The following is a 21,948-nucleotide window of genomic DNA, read 5'->3' on the forward strand; positions in this document are numbered from 1 at the left end:
AGTAGTAGAGGACTCGCCTTGAGCTGAAGAGCGCAGGGACAGAGCCCAGGCCGGCGGCGGGCCTCCCCACCACCCAAAAAAAAAAATCAAATTCAAATCAAAGTACATTATTCGTATGTATAAAGTATCTCAATGAAATGCCATTTGTACAACATATACTAATAAAAAATGAAATGAAGGACTGGGAATGTGGCTTAGTGGTAGAGTGCTTGCCTAGCATGCATGAAGCCCTGGGTTCAATTCCTCAGTAAAACATACACAAAAAGCCAGAAGTGATGCTTGGCTCAAGTGGCAGAGCACTAGTCGAGCAAAAGCAGCTCAGGACAGTGCCCAGACCATGAGTTCAAGCCCCAGGACTGGCAAAAATAAAAAGAGCCAGGTGCCAGTGGCTCACGCCTATGATCTTAGCTACTGAGGCGGCTTAGATCTGGAGTTCAAAGCCAGCCTACCCAGGAAAGTCCTTGAGACTCTTACCTCCTATTAACTACCAGAAAACTGAAGTGGCGCCATGGTTCAAGTGGCAGAGTGCTTGACTTGAGTGAAGAGCTAAGGGACAGCGCCCCGGCTCAGAGAGCCCCATGACCAACGACAAAATTCTGCAAGTGATTGGAAGCTGCATGGAAATAAAACACTTGCCTACGTTCCAGTACTCGTTGTGTGCATTTCCTTCCAATTGTTAAACTCTGGTAAAGCCAGTGACTTCCTAGGAAAGTGAGTTTCTGGAATGCTTATGATTTGTATTTGTACATTTTCTTTTTGGTAAACTTTACCTCACAAGGCAACTGCCTGCAACTGAGAGGAAGCGTCCTGCGGGCATCATCGAGTGTGGAGGCCAGGCGATGCATGGCTGCTTCGGCCCAATCTGTCTACCCTGTGCACCTGCAAATTCTCCAGAGCAAGGTGCCAGAGGCCTGAGTTCATAGTAGTCCCTCAGTACTTTTACAAATCATCAACTCTTCCACAAGAGAGCTCTGGCCCTGCCCAGTTACTCGACCAGCACTGCAGCTGCACAAGCAAGGCGGGGAAGCATGCGAGTACACAGCTTGCTAAACAGGTATGTTTATTAAGGCTTGTATTCTCCTAGAGGACAGCTTTCCCACGTAGTCCATGACTCCGACAGGCAGTAACAGCTTGAGGAGGTGACACTTTACATACAAGTCTAAACGTCCACTCGGTCTTTTGGAGTATCTATTTCGGGAGTATCTGCTCTCTAGATAGGAAGGATCCTCTACAGCAGGCGCGTGCAGAATCAGTGGGGCGCGGGCGTGGGCGCGAGCACCGCTTTTACGCGCAACTCCAGCTCCAGGTGGCGGGGAGATCCTCAACAGCCTCGTTCCACAAAACAGGACACACGCTTGTTTTCTAGATTTTTTTTGATTTTTGCTTTCTTTTAGCCATTCAACAAGAAAAAAAAAAATTATAGACACACGGTGAGATTTACAGTTGCATTTTCCATCACACTGCACTGCCAGGCCCTACATTTAAAGCTTAGCATTAGTGGTGTAAAAATGTAGGAGGGCTTTAGGATTCTCAAGTGAGGAAAGGGAAGAGTTAAACATGACCTGCAATTACGAACGCCTGAGTGCTGAGCTAGCCTGCCCTGAGCCAGGGCAGGGAGGGGCGGGCAGCTCACTCTGCCAGCTAATGCACCAAAGGTCGGCCTTCCCAAAAGCGCAGTGTGGTCACCACATTTGAAAACTGAAGGCTACCTCTGTAACAGAAAAACCAAACGGGCAGCTAGCATTTTGGAAGGACGACGGACGGTAAACAGGGCAAACCAGCAGAATCAGGTGATGTCTCACCTTCCTACCAGCACTGAGAACAGGTGGCAGTCACCTTTCGGCTAGTGCTGCAACATTCTAACAGCATGTTCTCAACAACTCACGAGTGCTCTTACAGCTGCTCCGAGGCAGAAAAGGAGTAAGAAATGTAAATGACTGAATGTAAGAATGAGAACATAATTTCTGCCAAAATAAAAAACCTCTGGGATGTATCAGGTGTTTTGTTTTGTTTCAAAGGATGTTTATATTTCACATAGGTCTGATAAGCTGACAAAAAATAGTCCTTTATTAGTGAGTTCTACAAGGTTATGATACATATAAAAGATAAAAATGAATGCAGATCCATCTGGCAAAAATGAACTACAAAGAGTAAAGACGCAAGCCCTCAACCCGCTCTGGACAACACGCTGGAGCTGATGCCAGGGGCAGCACCAAGCATACAGTTGAAAACTTGTTTCAAAGTCACTGTTAACCAGAAACACCGGTTTGTTCTTACTGTTTGTTTCGATTCTGCCGCTCCTATGGAGGAAAAAAAAAAGGAGAGGAAGTTAATTAAAACACTGAGCAATTCCGCCGTGCAGGTGACCTGCCAGAAACAAGCCCGAGGCTGCCCAAGTCATAACCTGACTGTGAGGCTGGCTCCCTTGTGCACAGCCACGGCTCTGGCTCTCGGGGGCTGCCAGGCCCCCCACAGACCAGGGTGGGTACAAATGACATGCCAGCGAGCAGCTCGCCCTCAGGTCACTGTAAAAACTCTGCGCCAAAGGAAGCAACGAACACAGAAAGGGCTCTCTTGTCTCTTCTTCCATTTAAGCATCCCAGTGGCTTCTAAGGACACCAAAGTCTGTTCAGCTTGCTCAAAAGCAAGATCTGAATCACAAGGCTAAGGAAGGCCAGGACAAAGCTGCTGGGTGCTCCACAAAGGGCAAAGGACACAAAGAGAAAGGCTGAAGACTTGCTCACCATTCCTATGAACACAAAGTCTGGGACTTGCAACCAATTTCCCACAACTGCTGTCCCAGCCTCTGGCCGGTGGGTTTAGAAGCGCTTTGTGCTTCCCACCTAAACGTAGCTCTCAGCTTGGGAGCCCATGACGTGAGATGCATGCAGCACAGCACTGGACTACTTGTGTGCCCAGCATGCTCATCCTAGATGCAAGCCAGGTGGAGAATCACAGGGCAAAACTACACACTCCAAGTATGGAGGAGCCAAGGTCTAAGGGTCACAGTTCAAAGCGAACCTGGGCAGGAAAGTCTATGAGACTCTTAACCTTCAATTACCAAAATGCTGAAAATAGAGGTGTGGCTCAAGTGGTAGAGCTCCACCTTTGAGCAGTGCCCAGGCCTCAAGTTAAAACTCCCAGGATGGCAGCCAAAAAACCCACAAACTGACATCCTCAGACATCATCCTTAGAAGAACAACAAATGCTATTCATTGTTAATTTGTGCCAGTTCTGGGGCTATGAACTTAGGGCTGGGCATTGTCCCTGAACTCTTTTTTTTTTTTTTTTGGTTGGTTGTGGGGCTTGAACTCTGGGCCTGGGCGCTGTCCCTCAACTCTTCAGCTCAAGGCGAGCGCTCTAACACTAGAACTACAGCGCCACTTCCAGTTTTCTGGTGGTTTATTGGAGATTAGAGTTTCACGGACTTTCCTTCCTGGGCTAGCTTTGAACCAAAATCCTCAGATCTCAGCCTGCTGAATAGCTAGGATTACAGGCGTGAGCCACCGGCTGAGCTTTTATGCTCAAGGCTAGTGCTATATCACCTGAGCCACAGTTCCACTTCCTGCTTTTTGCGGTTAATTGTAGATAAAGGAATCTCACGGACTTTCCGGCCTGGGCTGGTCTGAACTGAGATCCTCAGATCTTAGTCTCTTGTGTAGCCAGGGTGATAGGTGTGAGCCAGCAGCGACAGACTCAATCCTTATTCTTAAGCTCTCTCCTCTACTCCTCTACCAAGACTCCAAAGTCAAGCACACTGGCTGTGGCTAGAAGCCAAGCAGGATCAATCTCTAGCAATACATGTAACACACAACTGCCACTGTTTTAAGCAATGAAGAACTAGCTAGTTAAATCTATGGTAGCCTAGGACTTATATAGCTTCCCTCTGACTGTTAGTGCTTTCCTAAGAAACAAGCTATGTTTACACCTATAAGCTGGACAAGGAAACTGCAAAAACACTGTTCTTCCTATATTCTAGGTATAGAAAGCCTGACTTGCCCATGATCCCATTTGCAGATCTGTCATACCCAGCTTCCCCAAGCACAGCTCTGGTGGTGCCTGACTAAGGCTCCAGCTATACAGCAGGTCACAGTAAGAAGAATGCAGTCAGACCAAAATGAGATTATCACCTAAAAAGTAATTAGAGAAAAAAAAAAAAAGGAGCCATGGTTCAAATGGTAGTGTCTGTCTAGCAAGCATAAGCTCCTGAGTTCAAACCCTGGGTACAGCTGGCTCACGCCTGTAATCCTAACTGCTCAAGAGGTTGAGATCTGAGGATCATGGTTTGATTCATGCTCTTATCTCCAATTAATCAGCAAAAAACCAGAGGGAGAACTGTGGCTTAAATGGCAGAGCGCTAGCCTTGAGGGGAAAAAAAAAAAAAAGCTAAGGGACAGTGTCCAGACCCGAGCTCAAGCCCCAGTACACAAAAAAGTAAATTCCAGAAATCAAAAAATGTAAATTCCAATGTACCCATTGCACAGCAAAGTAGAGAAACTATCAGTACTGTGTTATTGCCAGTTATGTTTACATCATTGTACAATATGCTGCGTGTCTTTTTGATCTTAATGTTGTGAAAGTATGTCTTCCCCAAAGCAAGTGGTGTCCAGAAAGCAAAGGAGAAAAGTAAATGTTCTACATTTAAGTAATAAAGTGAAGACCTGGGGCTGGGAAGATGGCTCAGTGGTAGAGTACATGCCTTGCATGCCAGAGGCCCTGGGTTCAATTCCTCAGCACCACATAAGCAAAAAGAAGCCGGAAGTGGCGCTGTGGCTCAAGTGGTAGAGCGCTAGCCTTGAGCTGAAGAGCTGAGGGACAGCGCCCAGGCCCAGAGTTCAGGCCCCATGACCGGACCCAAAAAATAAATAAATAAATAAAGTGAAGACCTGAGATTTATTGAAAGGCAGTATGTCTTTAGCATAAGTTGGGTGGCATTATGGGAAAAATGAGGCAAGCATCCTGCATTCAGTGTGACTGAATGGGAGCAACCCTTCCTTGCCGGCCCGGCCATCTCGCTGGAACCATACAGATCTGAACCACAGATACTAAGGGTCTGTTTGAAAAACAGGACCATTTGAAAGTGATGAGGTCTCTCAGTGATGAGCCAAAGAGGAAATCTGCTCTCAGAGGTTCTGAGAGCACCCTGGGATCTCCCAGGGTCCTGGACAATGGCCACACGTGCTACGTACAGCCTGCGAGAAGGAGCGACTGACGCTCTCCAACACTCTTCACTAGCCACACTAAACCACACTCCTCAGAAAACCCGAAACACCTGGGACAAACCTAAGCGCAGCCACTGAAGGGAACCTCACGAGTGGCAGCTCACACAGGGCAGCCTGGGCATGACTCCATCTGAGGCCGCCCCAAGCCCACCTCCATCACCACATAGATACCTGCATTGCCACCATATCCACAGCAAATATCAATTTAAAAGTCAACAGTCAACTAATAACAAACCTAGGTTCTCACTTGTCACCTCCAACATGACATGGAACTACAGGACTGAAAACTCTCAGGCCAGGATATGGTTCAGGGAAGGGTCGCCGAGACCCTTCATCCCCTCACAGCTGGCTGTTCAGTGGGGCAAGATGAATGAAGCCCCGAAGTCCTCCAAGCGGTTCCAGGACCAGGGATGAGGGCAGAGGCCTCTGGGGCCTGCAGACTGCTGGGAACCACGCAGCTTTACAAACAGCACAGCGCCCACCACCAAGTTCTCATGCACACTCCAGCTTTAAAAACATCAACCAAATTAGTGGCAGGTTTTTCCTATACCAAAGCTCACTGCCAACTTTTGGCACCCAGGATACTCCATGGCAACACAGTATTCATTATTTACGTGAAAAAAGTGAGCACACAAACGTCTGGTGATGTTTAAGATCAGACCTCACTTGCATGAACAATTATGTCTGTTCTGACCCTAGAATCCAACTACTCAGCACAGTCGTGCCTGCACTTAAGTTATTCTGTGTACACAACAGCGGCCCTGTGGGAGTGAGGGCCACAGGTCTACTACTTTGGGTAGGTACACGCTATAATGCTGGCAGAACAACAAAATCAGCCAGCCACACTGCTCAGAAAATGTTCCTTCATTAAGAGATGCGTGGCTGTTTTACTTTACACCCAAAACAGCTAATACGGCATTTTAGTTACTGGAAAACACAACACACTGCTAGCCAATCACCAGTGGCTCACACCTATTATCCTAGCTACTCAGGAGGCTAAGATCTGAGGATCGTGGTTCAAAGCCAGCGGGGGCAGGAAAGTCCGTGAGACTCATCTCCAATAAACAACTCAGAAAACCGGCAGTGGTGCAGTGGCTCAAGTGGTAGAGAGCTAGCCTTGAGCTGAAGGACAGTATTCAGTCAGGCCCAGAGTTCAAGCCCCATGACCAATAAAAACACATGCCTTTCTGCCCAATCAGTAAAATCACTTGCTTCTCAGAAGAGCAACTGCTTCTAACAGAGGATGGAGATGACCAGAACCCTGGCCACTACACACTGACATTCCACAAAATAAGACAATACACCTCACCTCTCTGGCTACTTCTTGAGTAAAAGGAAGCTTTACAGCACATGTTAGGTTCTTGATTCCCAGTTCTAGGACCAGCTCTGGGCACCAGTTTGTTCTGGAGAGGAGAGGCACTCACTCCCGGCAGGCCCTGGGAGCACCGCTACCTGTGTTTCAGGTGTGAGGACCAACGCCAGGTGAATGGATCTAACCACACCTAACATGAAATGTCTGCATTCCAAACCTGCTCCTTCCCCATCATTCTCTTAAGAGGGAGCATGCTGAGTTGGAATATTGGGTTTTTAAAAGAAAAATAGAAAAGCACCTAGGGCTAGTGTGTGCAACAGTTTAAGGGTGCTCCCAAGGACACGCCCTCAGGTGGGTGCTGGGGACACCACCGACCACCGTCTAAGCACTGTCCACCACCTCACTGACCCCCCCACCCAGGGTCAGGAGACACCACCGTCCAAGTGCACCTGACTGGACAGAAGCTAGCAAGCACTGAAGAGATCAGAGTTCAGAAAGCAAAATAAGAACAAAACTAACTCCCCTCAAGCTCTTGGCAATGAAATGTGTCCAGTGTTCCCACTGACCACAATGTTTACACACTGAGAAGTAGCCAGAAGCCACTGGTGACGTCCACTCCGATGGCATGGCTGCTCCTCCAGGGAAGGGAAGGGAAGGCCCTCGGCCTCTGGACAGCCCTGCCCAAAGCTGGCCGGCCCCTGCCTATGAACGACACCGGCAAGCTCTATCATCTCTCTTTGCTCAGGCTGCGCAGTACCCGGTAAGCACAGACGCAGCAGACCTCGAAGACACAACTCACCTTGCGTACCACCTCCTCTTCCTCCTGTCGCTTCTCATAGTGAGAAAAGTCATCGAAGATGGAGGTCGTGTGCCTATAGGAAGCGATAATCTTCAGCACTTGCTTGGCCTTTTCCAGGGGCACCTCCTGTGTGTCTCGGGAGTTTGTGACAGGCTTGTTGTCGTTGTTCTCCAGCCTGATGTGCCGGAGCTGGCTATTGGGCACGTCCTTGACAAAAATCCACTTCACGTCGAACTTCCCCTTCCACTTGTCCTGAGACCAGACCCCTGCGCTGGTGCCATAGTCCACGGCGGACTTCATCTCAGCCACCCCACAGAAATGCCCGCTCCCGTTGACACTGAAGAGCAGGTAGACGGGCCCCTTGCTGGCCACGGCGCGGAAGGCGCTGTCCAGGCGCTTGTTGCCGTGCTCTGTGCTACACCAGATGGAGTACTTGATGGAGCGGTGGATGTCGTCCTCAGAATAGCTCTTGATGATGAACACTCGTCCACTCTTGAGATTCCAGTCAAACTCCTTAGGGTTATAGCTGTGGGCAGCCTTCAGTTTCTCAAGGACTGGGTGGGACTCCGCACTGGGGGCAGAGGTGGGCTGGGCATTCCCCGGAGAGCTGCCATCACTGCTGACGGCTCCGCTCTGCCCAAAAGCTGTGCTTCTGTTGCGAGGGGCACCCCAGCGGGCCTGGGGAGGCTGCTGAGGACTCTGATACTGTGGCTGGACCAGAGGGGGAGGCGGAGCGGGGAGAGCCTGGGCAGCCTGCTGGGGCTGTGGGGCAGCCTGGGGAGCCGGGGCCTGTTGGGGGGCTGGGGCCTTTGGCATGGGCCCCTTGTTATCCCAGGTGCCAATGTCCATGTTATGCTTGATTGGCGGGGGAGGCAGTGTGCTCCCCAGCACGGGCCCGCTCTTGGCTTTCATTTTAGGCTGTGGTTTTGCAGGCTTGCTGGCAATGGCTGCCCACGAGGTTGGCTTTGACACTGGCAGGTTTACATTTGTTCCACCATTTCCCGAAAGAACACCTGTCAGTGCTACGCTGCTGACAACCGAGCCCACTGTCTTGACTGCAGAGGTGGTGACGTCCCCGATCTTCAAGCCAACCATGCCCTGCTCTAGACTGTTCATCCCAGGGGCCTTGTTGAGGGTATCACTGTGAAATCCCGTCTGCCCATCAACCACCGTGCCGCCCAGGGAGCTGGGTGTCTGCCCATCAACCACCGTGCCACCCAGGGAGCTGGGTGGGTAGGTGTAGCTGCTTCCATATGCTGAGCTCTGAGTTTGCTGCCCTTGAGAACCACTGGTTCCCCATGCTGAAAATGCAGGGTTTTCTGGGAAAAAGTTAAACCTGTGTTGATAGAGATTGTTCCCCAGCCCTCCAGGCTGCCCAAACACAGCATCATGCATGAAATGATGGTCTCCATTGCTAAGCTGTCCGTAGGTGGTGAGGTATGGGATCGGAGGGTCCCCTGCAGTAGACCATGGCGCCTCATTGAGGGAGTAAGGAAAGCCAATGGATGGTGGATAGTAGCTCGACAGGTAGGGGTCACTCATCGAGGGGTAACTGTTACTCTGTGGAAACAAACATGACAGGTTAGACTGGTGTCACACAGGAGGACACCACGCACACCAGGCCCCTCACAGAGGCCGAGCATAAACAAGCCTGGCACCACGCAGAGCTGTTCCTTCCTAGAGAAAAGCCAAGTTCACCAAAACTATAACAAAATCAAAACCCAAAGAAAGCAGTGACACTTACAAGACTCTGTACTTAGGTTGAACAACAGCTGAGCCACTAAGAACAGGATGAGCAGCTCTGACCTCGAGTGGGGCCAGCCACGCACCATCAACTCTCACAGCGGCCACTATGGAACAGCCACCAACGCAAACAGCTGAAATACCCCCAGGGTGCACAGGCCCAGAGGCTGCGGCTCACCATCAGCAGCACCCCAGGCTTGCCATACTGGCACCTCAGACTCATCTGCCAGAACTGCTTCCCCACACCTTTCACTGCTCCACCTCTAAGTCTGGCGCACCTGTCCCTCACCAGCCCAGTGTCTTCTGGGCACAATCCTGGACCATCAGCGGGCCTGGCAGCAGAGCCCTGGGCTTTCCTGCCCTGGCTAAGAGCAAGCCTCTCAAGAGTGAACACTCCACTCTGACACAGTGGGCCCTCATCTGGACGGCCTTCCTGGGCTTCCCTGTCTGCACGACAGCAGACATCTTTCAAGGGGCTTTAAAGTGGCTGGACCACAGGCACCAACCACACCATGGTGGAGGAGGGAGGTCTTAGGAGCCATTTTAAGAGATCTCTGAGGGTGCTGGTGGCTCACACTTGTAATCCTAGTTAGGAAGCTGAGATCAGAGGATCGCAGTTCAGAGTCACCCTGGACAGTAAAGTCTGTGACACTCTATCTCCTCCAATTAACCAGAAAACCAGCAAGTGGCATTGTGGCTCAAAGTGGTAGAGTGCCAGCAACAGGGACAGCATCCAGGCCCCAAATTCAAGCCCCACAACTAACAGAAAGACCAGAGGAAAAAAAAAAAAGGGGGGGGGGAGAAAAAGTCTCTGAGAAGGTTCTCCAGCAGCTCTGAGATGATGTCCTCCTGGTCAGAACTGGGCCCTGTCCCCCACACGTGCCTGAGGTGATGCAGGTGACTTCCTGTGCAGTGCCATGCTGTGCAGGGTGCTGAGGACAGGAGGAAGGGTGAGGCAAGGGCCCCTCTCAGTGGACCCTTTCAGAAAAACGTAACAAGTTCCCTGAAATGAAGCCTTTCAGGTCCTACAAATGAGACTCTATCAACACCTTATGCATTAAGAGAAACATGTTAATCAGAATCATTGAAACAGGTTTTAATGATTCTGGCTCCATTTTTTTGCAATCTTCCCTCACAGTCCGCCCTGGGCAGCCTTCAAAGCAGCCTAATACATGGGAGGCAAGGTCAGCCGGGAACGAGAAATGTCAACAGGTCTGGGAGGGCCGCTCTGTGAAGTGTACCACAGATGTTCACGCATGCAGGGCCAAACACGATAGTCCTACCACTCTCAGTAGCTACGCCACTTCAATACTCCAGGCCAAGGAAGAGAGAACATGGTGGTGTGGCATTCTAGTCCACATGAAATGTTCCATAAAGTAAGATACAGAACTGGCCACAGAGCTGTAACTGGTCCACTAGATTCTCTACCATGCAACAGGTGGACGACAGCTTTTTCTCAGCCTGTGCTACCTATAAACATGACCTGGATAATTCAAGTTTAAGCACAACTTCAACCAGAGCCCCACACCGATCCTGGAATCCCTGATTCTTTAGGATCTGACTCTACTACTCTGTATGCCGGGCTGAGGCCCGTGCTACAAACCTCCCCAGGAAGGGACCCGGTTCCCAGGCCCCGTGGAGAGCACAGGCCAGCTGCTCTATGTGAACCAACAGTGTGTGTGTGGAACTACATTGGGGCTGCTTGTCAAGCTAGAACACACCCACACCATGACTCTTTCTCTTATAGAGAGGCTCAGGCTCAGTGCTCTGATAACCCATTCTAAGGGATGGAGTGGGCCAAGAGTGACCCAGTCCTTTCTTGGTTTTGGGGCTCAACAGAGCAGCAGTCTAACATACCAATATGTGTGTTTGTTTACCAAGGGCATGGCTAAATAAAGCTAAACAAATTCAAAGCTTGCTCTTCACACAAAGCTTCCTCTTGAACTCCCTGAGTGAGTACACTCAAGACCCCATCCTCACCCTCTTACTACTGGTGACACCATAGTCACCACATTTCTTTGTGTGTGTGTGTGTGTGTGTGTGAGCCAGCACTAGGGCTTGAATTCATTGGCCTCACACTTTTGCTCAGCTTTCTTGCTCTCAGCTGGTATTCTACCACATAAGACACACTTCAAAATCTGGCATTTTGCTTATTACTTCAAGATGGAGTATTTCAGACTCTTCTGCCTCGGCTGGTTTCAAACCGATATCCTCCAGATCTTAGCTTCCTAAGTAGCTAGGATTACAGGCATTCGTCACTGGTACCTGGCTTCACATTCAAGACTTCTACTATAGCCCTGGGTACCACAAATACCACCTAGAGGTGGCTAACACATCTTCCAAGCAAAGATCAAACCCCTGAAAAAAGAAACTGTACCTTTGAACTTTAAAAGTTCAAAGTTCAGTGCCCCTTTCCCACAAACCAGAAAACAGTAAGACACTTAAAGAAAAAATAAGAGCCGGGCACTGGTGGCTCACACCTGTAATCCTAGCTACTCAGGAGGCTGAGATCTGAGGATTGCAGTTCAAAGCCAGCCCAGGCAGAAAAGTCTGTGAGACTCGTGTCTCCAATAAACCACAGAAAACCAGAAGTGATGCTGTTAGCGCTGTAGAGCCCTAACCTGGAGCTGAAAGGCTGAGGGACAGTGCCCAGGCCCAGAGTTTAAGTCCCAAGACAAAAAAAAAAAAAAGGAAATTTTAAGTCAGCAGCCATTATCCTTAGATCATTTGGAATACAAATTACCAAACACACTGAACTCATAAACCTACTCTTGAATTAAAAACAATTTTTCTGTAATTATTCAAGTTTAATTACCTTAAAAAACAAAAAAGGGAGGGAGAAGAGAGAAGAGGGAGGGAAGATAACCATTCTGAGTCACTAGAGCTATGTAACCAGCAGGTGAAACTAACTTCCTCTACTCATGTTTCTAAGAAGGAAACAATTCTGAGAGAATTCATCAGTGTGACCACGAAACACTGGGTAAAGAGCAGAGACCCCTCCTGAGTCCAGCAGCACATCTTTGGAGTAGGCTGAGAAATGGAGATATCATCAAACCAAATCACGAAAGAGGAAAGCATCAAGGGCAATGCTGAAAAGTGACCAAGGAACGGGGGTGTCTGGGAGCTGTTCACTGAGTCATTCACCAGGGTGGCTACACTGCAAAGGAAATGGTATTTTAAAAAGCTCAACACTAACTAACCGCTTACTCTGATGGCCGTTCTCATGTTTTCAAGGTTGATCCTCCTGAGGCTGCGGTTCTGGCCTCTCGGCTAGATGGTCAATATGCAGACACAGCAGTTTCCAACAAAGAATTTCTGCCTCTTTCTCAGCAACTTGCCAATTAAGTAGGTAAAGACTCATTGCAGCTTCCAGCTATAGTGATGGCAGCAACTGTGTAGGCAAATCCCTCCAGGACACTACACTGGGCCTTCCTTTCACGTAAGCCCATGTTATTTAAGTGCAGTCGCAGAAGCTGATGTGAGACAGGTCCACACTACTGACCCTGCAGGCTGTCTGGGCCATAAGAACTGCTTGTACATCAGCAATCCAAGTGCTGTGTTTCTACCAATTCTTCACATGAAACAGCCAATGCTGTTCATGCATGCAGGGCACAGCATTATTTAGCTTAATTGTGTGCCCAAACTCTGACAGAAATCCTGGACAGTGGGGTAATAACAAGCACAATGCTCAAATCAGGCTATCAGCTTTCAAAGCCTGCCACTTTAAAGAGAAAGCATGGACATACACATTCAACCACACAAGCCAGCAGCTGAGGAGGAAGCATGGACACACACATTCAACCACACAAGCCAGCAGCTGAGGAGGATGTATGTCAAGGACTGTTCAAGGAGATTCTAGACTCACTCAAAGAACACTTCAGTCTAGAGGCAGTAACGACGCCCAAATAACTCATGATCAAACAGCAAAACAGTAAGATACAAAGCAGGGATGCAGAGTCCCATACAAATGAGGCAGGACACACCACAGTCCCATATGAAGAAACAACAGGATGGGCATCTGCTGATGACAAGCTCTTCTTCACCTGGGCAAATTATGTTTTCCCAGCATGTCAAATGACGGCTCATAATAAAGTTCAGTCCTGCTGGGTACCAATGTCTAATGCTGATAACAGGAGACTAGGATGTGAAGATCAAGGTTCAAAGTCAGCTTGGACAGTAAAGTCCATGAGAGCCAAGCACTGGAGGCTCGTGCTTATAATCCTAGTGACTCAGGAGGCTGAGATCTGAGGATTACGGTTCAAAGCTAGCCTGGGCAAGAAAAGTCTATGAGTCTCTTACCTCCAATTAACCATCAAAAAGCTGGAAGTTGGAGCTGTGGCTCAAATGGTAGAGCACTAGCCTTGACCAAAGAAAGAGCTCAAGGACAGCCCATGGGCCCTGAGTTCAAGCCTCAGGACTACTCCATCGTCCACGCGCGCATGCACGCACACGCACACATACATGCTACTGTCTCCACTAAGCCAGCAAAAAGCTAGACTAGAGGTAAAGCACTATCTGAGCAAAACAGCAGAGCATGGCCTGACACCAGTGGCTTATACCTGGAATCCTAGCTACTCAGGAGGCTGAGATCTGAGGTTCAAAGCCAGCCCAGCCAGGGAGAAAAGTCCATGAGACTCATCTCCAATTAATCATCAAGAAAAAAAAAAAAAAGAAGCAGATCTGTGGCTCAAGTTGCATAGCCTCAAGTTCAAAAAGCTCAGGGACAGTGCCCAGGCTCTAAGACCAAGCCTAGGACTGGCCAAAAAAAAAAAAAAAAAAATCAGAGCATGAGGAGACCCTGAGTCCAAGCCCCCGTAGCAGCATCAAAACAAAAAGAAAGAAATTCAATACTCAGGTGACTTGATTAAATAAGCAAGGCTTCAGAAAAAATAAAAATTACCACCCATGAAAAAAAATCACTACCATGCACCTCACAATAGGAGCACGAGACTTTCCCTATAATACCTAGTACACAAGTGAATTATGAGAGCAAAAAGGTAAAAGCAGTTTGGTTTTCTTGCTTTCTGTTGACAACCAACACCCCGATGCCCAGGTGTCCTTGGGATCACAGCACATAGCCAAGCTCATCAGATAAGGCCGGCCAGGGGTTAGCACCAACTGTTCCTAACTCAGTCACCGCTCAAAGGCAGGAGGTCCTCCTCTTTAAGGTAAGCCATCCCTTGCTTCCCAGAGAACAGGAGGAACCGGGAAACTAGGAAGCCCGAAGCAACAAAGCCTTGAAAAAGAAAACAGGACAAGGATCCCCAACTCAAGAGTCATCTATTCTGTACCTCTCTACTTCATTTCCAGAAAGGTTTGTCAGCCCACCTCTCTCAATCAGGGCTCATGATGCTGCTCAGCAGCAACCAGGCGCGTCAGATCCACAGCAGGGAGACAGAGTCCCGTGAGGCCCCACACCACCAAAGCCCACAAAAAGTGACATTCACCCGCTAGCACGCAGCAGGCCCCCAAAGATGTCCAAATCATTCTACGGATGCTTTCTGCACAGCGACTCCAGCTGACCAGACCTGGATTCAAAACAAGGGCTGCTCACTACCTTCTATGCTGTCACCTCCACAAGCATGCTGCATGGAGCCAAGTGACTGAATTCTAAACATTCGCAGCATCCCTGCAGCTGAAACACATTAACAGCTCACACATACACACGCACACACAGGCATACACATATACAGGAGTCGATGAGGTACGCTGCACACCAATCAGATTTTAACATTACTGTTACCAGCCACAAAATGCCCCTCTCCTGGCTGGACACCACAGCACAGCTCTGATCTGAAAGTGCACTTTCCTCACAGGCAGCCTCCACCTGAAGGGTCCAAGACAACAAAATAACAACTCCCAGTGACCATAACTGAAACGAGAATTCCAGGCAGCAGGGTACGCATCTGCTAAACGATCCCAAGTTTCCTCTTCTACCTTGGAAAGCTGCAGTCTCAAGGATCTTGAGCTGCTTCATCTGTAAATACAAGTGAAGACTGAAGATTGGCTTCCCATCTCTTTGCTATTTTGGAAAATCTTCTATCAGTCACCGAGAGAACAGACTGACTCTTAAGTAATGTGCTGATTAATCACCTTGCTCAAAAGTACACATTGTAACCTAATGAACACAAAGAGGCCATTTTAAAGCTACTCATGTCTTTTTTCTATGGCTTCTCCAAGAGAGAAACAACCGTGGCCATTACTGATAGCAGAAAATAATCTGTCCCATTTTAAGAACACCAGCACTCCCCCTTCTGAAAATACAATTCATGTGTTGTGAAGTAACCTCCTTCTCATCACTTTGGTTACTATTTGGTACATGATACTGCCATAAGAAAAGAAATAAGATATTAAAAAAATAAACTTAACTTCTTGCCATTACCTTGGTCAAAAGTCTGTGGCTGAGGACAGGTGGGTTCGACAATGCCCCATCCTGCCTGGAGGAACAGATTCTCAGGGGCAACCAAGCCGCGGGGACGGATCCAGGACCCCGCCCACACTTGGTTTCTAGGCTCCTGAGCAGCTAATAGGAAGAAGTATAGAGAAGAGTACTAAGATCTAAAATCTTTTGAAAAGGGCAGTTGACAAAACAAAAACAAAACCAAGTCAAGGCCTTTTTTCAGTCTAGCACAGGGATGTCAAAAGTCTCGCTTCATGCTAAAGTAAATATGTACAATACATTTTAAAACAGCAGATATATGGTTAAACCTGCATTCCCAACTGCTCATGGTTTTAAACCAGGGTAATTCTGTCCCCAAGAGACATCTGCAGTATCACATCACAGGTGGGAATGGCTAAGGTTGGGATAAGTGCTCATGAAATCTAGCGAATAGAAGTGAAGGAAAGCCAGTGGCCGGTGGCTCACACCTGTAATCCCAGCTACTAAGGAGGCTGAGATCTGAGGATCATAGTTCAAAGCTAGCCTAGGCAGGAAAGTTTACAAGATTCCTATCTGCAATTAAGCACCACAAAACTGAAAGTGGAGCTGTGGCTCTGAGTGGTAGGGTAGTGTGCTAGCCTTGAGCAGAAGAGCTCAGGGACTCAGGGAAGTCCCCAGGCCCTGAGTTCAAGCCCCATGAATGACCCCCCCCCCAAAAAAAGTGGAGGATGCTAAACATTCTACAGTGTACGGAATAGCCAAAACAATGTCCAAAATGTCCGCAAGGCCAAGGCTGTGAAACCTTGAACTACCAGAAGATTCAAGTTGTTTACCTGATCTAGTCCCACAATTCTAACCCTCCAGAACCAAATGCAACAGGCCAGAAAACCTTAGAGAACTAAACACACCTGCACTCTGTAGAAGCAACATCACTGACCCAAAAAGAACGGGAATCACCAAGACCCTGCCTTCATCCTGGTGTCTAAGAGTGTGCCTTCTTCAGGGAGAAAACTAAGTGCATCACACTCACGCCTAGGCCAAACAGGAAGAAGTGCTCGAAGCCAAGTCCTCAAGGCCAAGAAGCAAGTCCTCAAGGCCATTCTATCATTTCTAATACTTTCTGGCCAGTTTTTTCCTTGTTTAAGGTTTAATAAACCAGGAATATGACAGTAAAGGTGTGTTACAATTTAAGCTAGTTTGTTTTTTTTGGCCAGTCCTAAAGCTTGAACTCAGGGCCTGGGCACTGTCCCTGAGCTTCTGTTGCTCAAGGCTAGCACTGTACCACTTGAGCTACAGCACCACTTCTGGCTTTTTCTGTGTATGTGGTACTGAGAAATCGAACCCTGGGCTTCATGCATGCTAGGTAAGCACTCTACCACTAAGCCACATTCCCAGCCCCTAAATCTTATAATTAAAATATCTAACAAATCAAACTCACCGGATTGGACTGTCCAGAAAGGTAGGGCTCAAAGTCATTGTCATGTACTGTATCCTTCTGATGCAAAGAACCATTTTGTACTAGAACAAGAAGTTGCAAAATATTATCAAGTTTTAAAAGATTAGTTTCAAGCATGGAAATTAGTCCACTTTCATCAATTTCTAGCACAAATTATGACTATTTTAAAATGGGCATAATCCACTAAGATGATGCTTACATACCTAGTTACGATAGTAATGCAGAATTTTGAAAAGTTTAAGTTACACTCTTAAAAAAGACAATCATAACTTGGTAGGAGGTTGACAAAAATAGGGGCAAACAAAATAACTGGCAAGAATAGGGTTCTGTGATTTGTTGTGTGCTGGGATGGAACTCGGGCCTCCCACGTGTCAGGCAACAGGTTTACCAGAGCCCTATCTCCAGCCCATGAAACAGGGTCTCAGCCCTACCCCAGCTCTGGACAAAGTCTCAGAAGATCTCTATTAGGCAAACAGGATGGAGGGGAGAAGCACTGAAACTAGGGGGTGCTCAGCTGGGACGGGGCTGTGAACCAAGTTCACCTGGATCTGCTCTCCACTAAATTTCTGCTGTTCGAAAGCTCGGCCAGAAAATGAAAGGAAGGGGAAAGAACGGCAAGGCAGGCGCTGGGCCTTTTCCAATCGTAAAACACGATGAACCATATTTGGTTACAGTAACACACACACTGGCTAAAAAGTCTTCCAAGAAAGCAAGAAGTGTCTTTGGTTTTCCCAAGAGTGAGTGCGGGAGTCTGTTCCAAACTAGAAAAACAAAGGAAATGACCACAGACTCGGCTGTAAGTGCCGCGGCCAGGCCAGGCCCGCGGCCGGCCGGTTCCCCCGAACCGACCCCCAGTGGCAGCAGAGGGCCGGCGCTCGGCCGCCGGCCTCCGGGCCGCACTCTCGAGCGGGCGCGGCTTCTTCCGCCTCCTCCTCCGTCCTCCCTACACTCCGGCCACCTGGCCGGCACTGGAACCGCAGGAGAGAACTTCTTGGAGAGTCCGGACCTGCCGCGCACACTTTCACCTCCTCGCAGCCGGAGGGGGAAACTTAGGTTTCCGGTTCCAGGCCCGGCCCGCGGACGTGCTCTCGCCCGAGCGGGCGGGCGCGGCCCCGACGGCGCGGCCCGCACGGCCATCCCGGAACTCGGCTCACCTTTATTATCTTGTCCTTTTGTTCTCTGCGTCGCCGCAGGCCGGGACGTGCGGGCGGACGCAACCCAGCCCGGGAAAGGAAAGACAGAGTTACTCTCCGGAGAACCTCCGCGCCTCCTGCCCCGCGACCCCGCCGGCCGACCCCGCGACCCCGGCCCGGCCCGCGGGTCCACGGCGCGGCCCCCGCCCCGCACCCCGGGCCCGGCGCCCGGCCTCGCGCCCCCCGCGCGCGCGCGCCCGCCCGGCCCCGGCCCGCTACCTGAGGGTCCACGCTGGCGGCCGACATGCTTCATCCACAGCGCGGCGCGGGGCCGGCGCCGGGGCTCGGGCCTCCCGCGAGGCCGGGCCTGACTCGCCGCGCGCGCGGCCCCGGGCCCCGCCGCCAACTCCGCGGGCGCGGCCGGGCGCGGCGGCGGCGGCTGCTAGCGCGAGGGCAGCGGCGGGCGGCGGGCCGGAGCGGACGCGCGGAGAGGCAGCCGACTCCAATGGCGGCGGCGACGGCGGGGACGAGGCTGCGCGACGTCAGCGCGCGGGGCAGGCCGGGAGCGCCGGCGGGCCGCCGCCGGGGCGCCTGCGCAGTGCCGCTCGGCGCGCCCGATTTCGCGCCGCGGTCTGGGTCTCCCGCGCAGGGGCGGGGCGAGCCGGGAAGTCACGTGCCTGGGGGCGGGGCTCGCGCGCGGGCCGAGCGGGAAGTGGGTGGCGGGCGCCGTCCCGGGTCCCTGCGCGGCCGTCCCCCGCGCGGTGGCCGCGGCCGGCGCTGCGCGGGGCGGCGTGTGAGGCCCCAGGGGGACCGCGAGCCCGCGGGTCCTGGCCGCGAGCAGGTCGTGCAGCGGGAAGTCCACGCGAGCGGGTCGGTCTGCGGGGAGCAGCACTAGGCCGGGCCGGCGTCGGCCGGAGGACACCGCTGAGAACCGTGGCCGCCCCTCGTGCCCGAGAGGCCGCGTTCCCGCGGGCCGTACCGGGCGCTGGGCCTCGTAGAGTCGCCGCCGCCCGCGGCTGCTCCGGCCTCGGCCCTGCCCTCCTCCGCCCACGGCCCCGCCTCCACCCACGGCCTGGCCACACCCATGGCCCCGCCTCTGCCCATGGCCTGGCCACACCCACGGCCCCGCCTCTGCCCATGGCCCCGCCTCTGCTCACAGCCTGGCCACACCCACGGCCTGGCCACACCCACGGCCCCGCCTCTGCCCATGGCCCCGCCTCTGCCCATGGCCCCGCCTCCACCCACGGCCTGGCCACACCCACGGCCCCGCCTCTGCCCATGGCCTGGCCACACCCACGGCCCCGCCTCTGCCCATGGCCCCGCCTCTGCTCACAGCCTGGCCACACCCACGGCCCCGCCTCCACCCACGGCCTGGCCACACCCACGGCCCCGCCTCTGCCCATGGCCCCGCCTCTGCCCATGGCCCCGCCTCCACCCACGGCCTGGCCACACCCACGGCCCCGCCTCTGCCCATGGCCTGGCCACACCCACGGCCCCGCCTCTGCCCATGGCCCCGCCTCTGCTCACAGCCTGGCCACACCCACGGCCCCGCCTCCACCCACGGCCTGGCCACACCCACGGCCCCGCCTCTGCCCATGGCCCCGCCTCTGCCCACGGCCCCGCCTCTGCCCATGGCCCCGCCTCCACCCACGGCCCCGCCTCTGCTCACAGCCCCGCCTCCGCCCACGCCCCACCCTGGCCCCACCTCCACCCATGGCCCCGCCTCCCCACGGCCCAGCCTCCACCCTCGGCCTCCGCCTCCGCTCACAGCCTGGCCACAGCCACGGCCCAGCCTCCACCCACGGCCCTCCACGGTCAGTGTCCCCCCAGCTTAGGACCGCAGGAGGGCACGGCTGAGCCCAGCTCCCGTCAGGACGGGTTGGCTAGAATCACAGAGGGGGCCGCGGGCGCCCACGTGGCGGCCTCGGGTTGGAGGGTTGGAGGCCGGCACCCACCCCCGTGTCCCTGGCCGGACCCCGGCGGACAGGCTGCGCTCCCTCTGCTGGGACGCGCTTCGCCGGGGAGGGCCCTGCCTGCCGCTCCGTTGGCTTGCGCCTTTTCGGCTGTTGGGCTTGGGGCCCCCCAGTCAGTCCTGTGCAGCCCATCCCAAGGTAATGAAATCTGCAGAGGCCGTGTTCCTGAACGAGGCCACACTTGGGTACCGGGCAGGGTCGGCCGGCTGGGCGATCCAGACTCGGGTGGGAAGGACCAGCCCCGGGTGGGCTGAGGCGGCGCCAGCGCACCACCTTCCCTAGGCCGCGATCCAGGAGCGGTCCTGCCCACCCAAACGGAGGGAGAGAGCTCCTCCTCTGCAGGGGTGGCCCTCCACATTGCCCCAGACCCTGCCGTCCGGTTAGTACCTCTCGGCCCGTCCTCGGCTCCCCTGTCTGGTATTCTCTCTGCCTGACAGCTCCTCCATCCTCTCATCTCCAGAGCGGCCCGTGACGGAGAACACTTGGGACCCACCTGGCTGGGTTCTCTTTAAGGCCTTCATCCCCACGGTCCCCAGTCTGTCCCTGGGCTGCCATCTCCTCTGTGTCCAGTAGGGGGCGGACCGAGCTCTAGCTCCCCGCTGACCTGCCTCAGTTTCCCTTGCTGGGGGGCAGTGTTCAGAAGGGAGAGCTGCAGCAGTGTGGATGGTAGCCACTCTGGTGTTTCATAATGTCTTACCCCATAGTCGGCAGCCACATGCAGCTACGCAATAGTTGAAACTGGCAGACTCGATTTTCTGTGCAGTGAAATTCAAATAGTCATACGTGGCTATGGGGCTGATCCCCATCCCCCAGACGTGTTGCTCAAGGTTGGTCCTCCATAAACGGAGGCATGCGGGCCAGTCCGACCCCCAAGCCAGAGGACCTGAAGTTCAGGAGGTTCTGCAAGCTGGGCAGGCCTCTAGGCAAGCCTGATGCTGCCTGCTGAGCCAGCCCCGCCTAGGTGAATTTCAGAGCTCCTTTAACCATGCACTCATCCCTTGAACTCTGCTCTTGTGGAGTTGGGGTGAACTCCTGCTGTCTTCTCCAGAGCTCCCCGGTAGCCCTGCTGGAAACAGAGCTGATAGTCACCTGGATTCCTCAGCAGAAGGCTGGGGCCACGAGCTGCAGCCCACAGAGCTGGCCTCAGGGCCATCTGGGCTCCACTGGATATGGGAATGCAAGTCCCTAGGAGACATCCAAAGCCAGGAGCCCCTGTCTCTCCTCCCCATTCCCTAGCTACAGGGAGGAGCTGGAGGGACACGGGAGGCCCTGTCCGGAGGGTGGGTCCCAGGACCAGACCTGAGCAAAGCCCATCTGACGGGGCACACCAGAAAGCAGCCTCGACACAGACCTGGAGCCAACCCGCAGCCCTAGGGCAGGTTGCCCACACGCAAGGCTCCTAACTGCCCCAAGACCATCCCTCAGGCAGCAGCGCCCAGGCTGGGCCTGGAGGAGGTGGCCAGCACTGAGGCTGAGGAGGGCTGCACCCAGCAGGAGACTCCCAGCGCCCCCACAGAGGACATCACCTGGACACACGCAGGACAGGCCTGATTGGAATTATGGTTGGAACTGCAGACTGTTCCCACTGATGGGTCTCCCCAAGTTGAAGTAGTGATCCCTGCTTGGTACCAGGCTCTGCCTGTGCATGGGGGCATCCCCCGGTCTCCCGTGGGCTGACCACAAAGCTCTGTGGTCCATGACCTACTTCTAGAAGCTGTACTTGGCACCTGACCAGCATGACTGGCCGCTGTTCCCTGCCCCGTGTCAGGACAAGCACCAGCCTAAGGGGATGCTCTGGGAAGGGTACCGTGGTCCATTCCTCCTCTTGTTCTGAGAGGCGCTAGGCTCCTGTACGGAGTGGGGCCTGTGTTCCCCACCGCTGCCCTTGCTGTGCCCCCTGCCAGGGCCCCATGACACACCCCACTACAGAC

General features: G+C 52.7%; 1 protein-coding gene across 4 annotated transcripts; it reads right to left on the reverse strand.

Moving 5' to 3' along the window:
* Positions 1–1,043: 1,043 nt before the first annotated feature.
* LOC138841560 (YTH domain-containing family protein 1) lies at positions 1,044–18,439 on the reverse strand. 4 transcript variants are annotated; one of them, XM_070042281.1, is made up of 6 exons: positions 18,324–18,439; positions 18,066–18,090; positions 16,894–16,973; positions 15,459–15,599; positions 7,334–8,893; positions 1,044–2,300 (listed from the first exon to the last, which is right to left on the reverse strand). In XM_070042281.1, exons 1-6 carry the CDS (start codon positions 18,348–18,350, stop codon positions 2,274–2,276), a joined length of 1,860 nt encoding a protein of 619 aa, XP_069898382.1. In that variant the 5' UTR covers positions 18,351–18,439; the 3' UTR covers positions 1,044–2,273. The 4 variants fall into 4 exon arrangements, with proteins under 4 accessions (XP_069898382.1, XP_069898383.1, XP_069898386.1 ...); XM_070042282.1 differs by lacking the exon at positions 15,459–15,599 and having other exon boundaries at positions 18,324–18,437; XM_070042285.1 differs by lacking the exon at positions 18,066–18,090 and having other exon boundaries at positions 18,324–18,418.
* Between the last annotated feature and the right edge of the window lie 3,509 nt (positions 18,440–21,948).

This window comes from Dipodomys merriami, unplaced genomic scaffold, assembly GCF_024711535.1.
Source record: "Dipodomys merriami isolate MVZ:Mamm:240054 unplaced genomic scaffold, mDipMer1.0.p SCAF_322, whole genome shotgun sequence".
NCBI classification, from domain to species: Eukaryota; Metazoa; Chordata; class Mammalia; order Rodentia; family Heteromyidae; genus Dipodomys; species Dipodomys merriami.

Coding starts and splice junctions, on each gene's coding strand:
- LOC138841560 (XM_070042281.1), bottom strand. CDS start 18,350: ATGTCGGCCGCCAGCGTGGACCCTCAG. Junction 18,091..18,323: donor CCGCCAGCGTGGACCCTCAG/GTAGCGGGCCGG, acceptor GCGGCGACGCAG/AGAACAAAAGGACAAGATAA. Junction 16,974..18,065: donor AAAAGGACAAGATAATAAAG/GTGAGCCGAGTT, acceptor TTCTTGTTCTAG/TACAAAATGGTTCTTTGCAT.